The following is a 2,609-nucleotide window of genomic DNA, read 5'->3' as shown; positions in this document are numbered from 1 at the left end:
CCACCTGATTGAGGTCGAAAAGCTTCAGCGCAAAGTCGGCGTCGCCGTTGCCGATGAGGGGCTGCCCCTCCTCCACCCACTGCAGCCAGAGCTCCTCGTTGAACTGCTCCAGATCGCCGCGCGTGATCACGCCGTCGGGATCCTTGGAGATCTGAGGGTACTGGGAGCGCACGATCTCGGCCAGCGGCTGGGCGGGGGTGGGGCAAAGTGGTGGTGGTGGTGGTGTGGGTGTGAGTGCGAGTGTGGGTGTGAGTAGTTCAAGGTGGCGGTTTGGTGGTTGGGGGCCCAGGCACCAACGTATGGGAGGGGCTGGCCAATGGTGATGGGTGAATGGTAGGTGATCAAGCGCTGGTCGGTTCGCCTGCTGCTCTGATCAAATCAAGGAGCGGGGTGGGTTGACAAGTCCTAGTGGTGATAGCAGACAAGCATCTGGCTCGGGTGCAGGACTACGCACCGATAGCTTGATGGGTGCGGCGTGAGCAGGCTGCGCTGGGTACGACATAAGGAGAGCAGCGCTGATCGCTGCCGCTCCCAATGACGACAATATGGGCTGCTTGTACTGCTGCTCATGCCGAGGCTCTTGGCACCGCTGTTCCTGATGGGACGGCTGCGGCAAGCGTCGTGGTGGCGGCTGCGCTGCTGCTACTGGTCGCACAGCTGCCCTCGAGACCACCACTGGCTTCTGGAGTCGAGCTTGCATCGTTCCTGGATCGTGGAAACCAGCGGCGAGGCCGTTCGCTGAGAGATCTCCGTCGCGGTGAACTGAGGAGCTCCTATTGTGCTGATATGGTGCGTTTGATCAATAACGAGAAAACGATTGTACGCTTAATCGCCCCAAGAGCCCAGATCAGGCTGAAAATTTGAAGTGGATTGCGCACTTGCGGTGTTTTGAGGGTCTCTGAGAGGCGTTGCCACTGAAACATGTGGCTGAGTAGGATATTCGACTCACATACCTGCGCCTGCACCACAACAGCAGCTGTACATCCAGCCGAGCTGACTGTGCTGCGCCCTGGCTGCGCCTGCTGCCTCCTCAGCGGCCGCTCGCGACGCATGTTCCCACGCATGTCACACCGGTCACACCGGCCAGCAGATTCATGGGTTTAGGCACGGCCATCGATCATGGTGGCTGACGGACAAATCCTGCGGTCTGATACATGCTCGCATGCTTGAGCAATGCAGCAGTCCCTTGATGGACAGCGCTTCAGTGTAGCAGAAGGCCATGTCTCGTTGGGACAATATAAAGGTGTACATCGGCTTCTTCTTGCCACAAAGTTCAGGACAGGCTCAAGCGATTGCTCTTACAATCAAGAATATTCTTCCTTACCACATTGCTGGGCATGAAATCTTGGTCAAACTCACAGGTCAATGGCGGAGCAGAACCAACAACGCAAGGGACCAGGTCAGTGCCTTGGTGCAGTTGCAGTCTAGGATGTTCCTGAAACGCTATTGTGTAAGATGTACATGAGGTGCTGTACAGGAGGCTACAAAAACCACTCTACCACAGCATGCAGTGGCCCCATCCACCTGAAGCACATGCCGATAGCAACGGCACCCATGCTCGCAATTCGCCGGGGCCGCTCACTCCTCCCTGCGTCCCTAGCTGGGGGCGCTCACTGCGCCCGCCCCTCACTCACATGCCGCCGCCGTCGCCGCCGCCGGGCGCCGTTGCTGCCACCAGGTCCCCTGCGCCCCCATCGACATGCATCAACTCGAAGCGCCGCAGCTCAGCCAGCGCCTCCCGCACCGCCTCCACCCGCTTCTCATACTCAACCCTCAGCTCTGACGGCACCAGGCCGCCGCTCGCCGCCATGGGGAGCGGCGGCTGCCGCACGTCCCCTGCAGGGTTGCCAGCGGCGGGCGCCGCGCCGGCCGTGGCCGCGGCCGCGACGGCGGGGACGTGGCGCACGCCTCCAGCGGGGAGGTTGTTGGGTTGGCCGCCCACCGGCAGCTGCAGGCGGCTGAGGAGCAGAAGAGCCTGCTCTTCCGAGCAAGCGGCAGCCGGCTGCTGCTGCTGCTGGGCGCGCTCTGCTGCAGCGTAGTCCGGCGATCCGGACGCTGCCATCCTTGGGGTCGCGAGCGTGGCACTTGGGCCGGAAGGCAGGCCTGGGTGTTGCTCCACGCGGCTGCTCTTCAGGCCCCTGCTGCTGCCGAAGCGCAGCAGCGACTGCCCCGCCTGCTGCTGCAGGGCCGCCGCGCCCCCGCCCCCGCCGCCGCCGCCGCCGCCCACAACGCTGCTATTGGCGCAGCTCGCGGCCGCGCCATCCCCGCCGTCGTCGCCGCTGGCCTCCGCGCCCCCGCCGCTGCCGCCGCCGCTGCTGCTGCCGCTGCTCGTGCTGCCCTCCATCGGCCCCAGCCCGCCGCCCGCGCGGCTGCTGCTGGCCGCGCCGCCGTTGCCGCCGCGCCGCCGCCGCGCGACGGTGGAGCCGATCTGCAGCACTTGCGGGGCGGCGTCGGCGCCGTCCTCACGAGAGGGCCTTGCCTCGCGCAGCCTGCCGCTGCCCCCGCCCGCTGCATCCCCGCCGCCGCCCCCCTCGCCGTCGTCGTCTTGCGCCGAGAGCGGCGCCGAGTCTGCGGGCGCCTTGCGCTTGATCCCCGTTTCGGCCGGGCCG

General features: G+C 65.2%; 1 protein-coding gene across 1 annotated transcript; it reads right to left on the bottom strand.

The window, feature by feature from the left end:
* Positions 1–1,630: 1,630 nt before the first annotated feature.
* MNEG_15870 (hypothetical protein) lies at positions 1,631–2,062 on the bottom strand (the record flags this gene model as incomplete). The annotated part of the gene is made up of 1 exon (XM_014035659.1): positions 1,631–2,062. The coding sequence occupies one exon, from the start codon at positions 2,060–2,062 to the stop codon at positions 1,631–1,633; it is 432 nt and encodes a 143-aa protein (XP_013891113.1).
* Positions 2,063–2,609: the final 547 nt, after the last annotated feature.

The sequence above is a fragment of the Monoraphidium neglectum genome (assembly GCF_000611645.1).
Source record: "Monoraphidium neglectum strain SAG 48.87 unplaced genomic scaffold scaffold05745, whole genome shotgun sequence".
Classification (NCBI taxonomy): domain Eukaryota; kingdom Viridiplantae; phylum Chlorophyta; class Chlorophyceae; order Sphaeropleales; family Selenastraceae; genus Monoraphidium; species Monoraphidium neglectum.
This window is presented reverse-complemented; position numbering and strand designations above follow the sequence as displayed.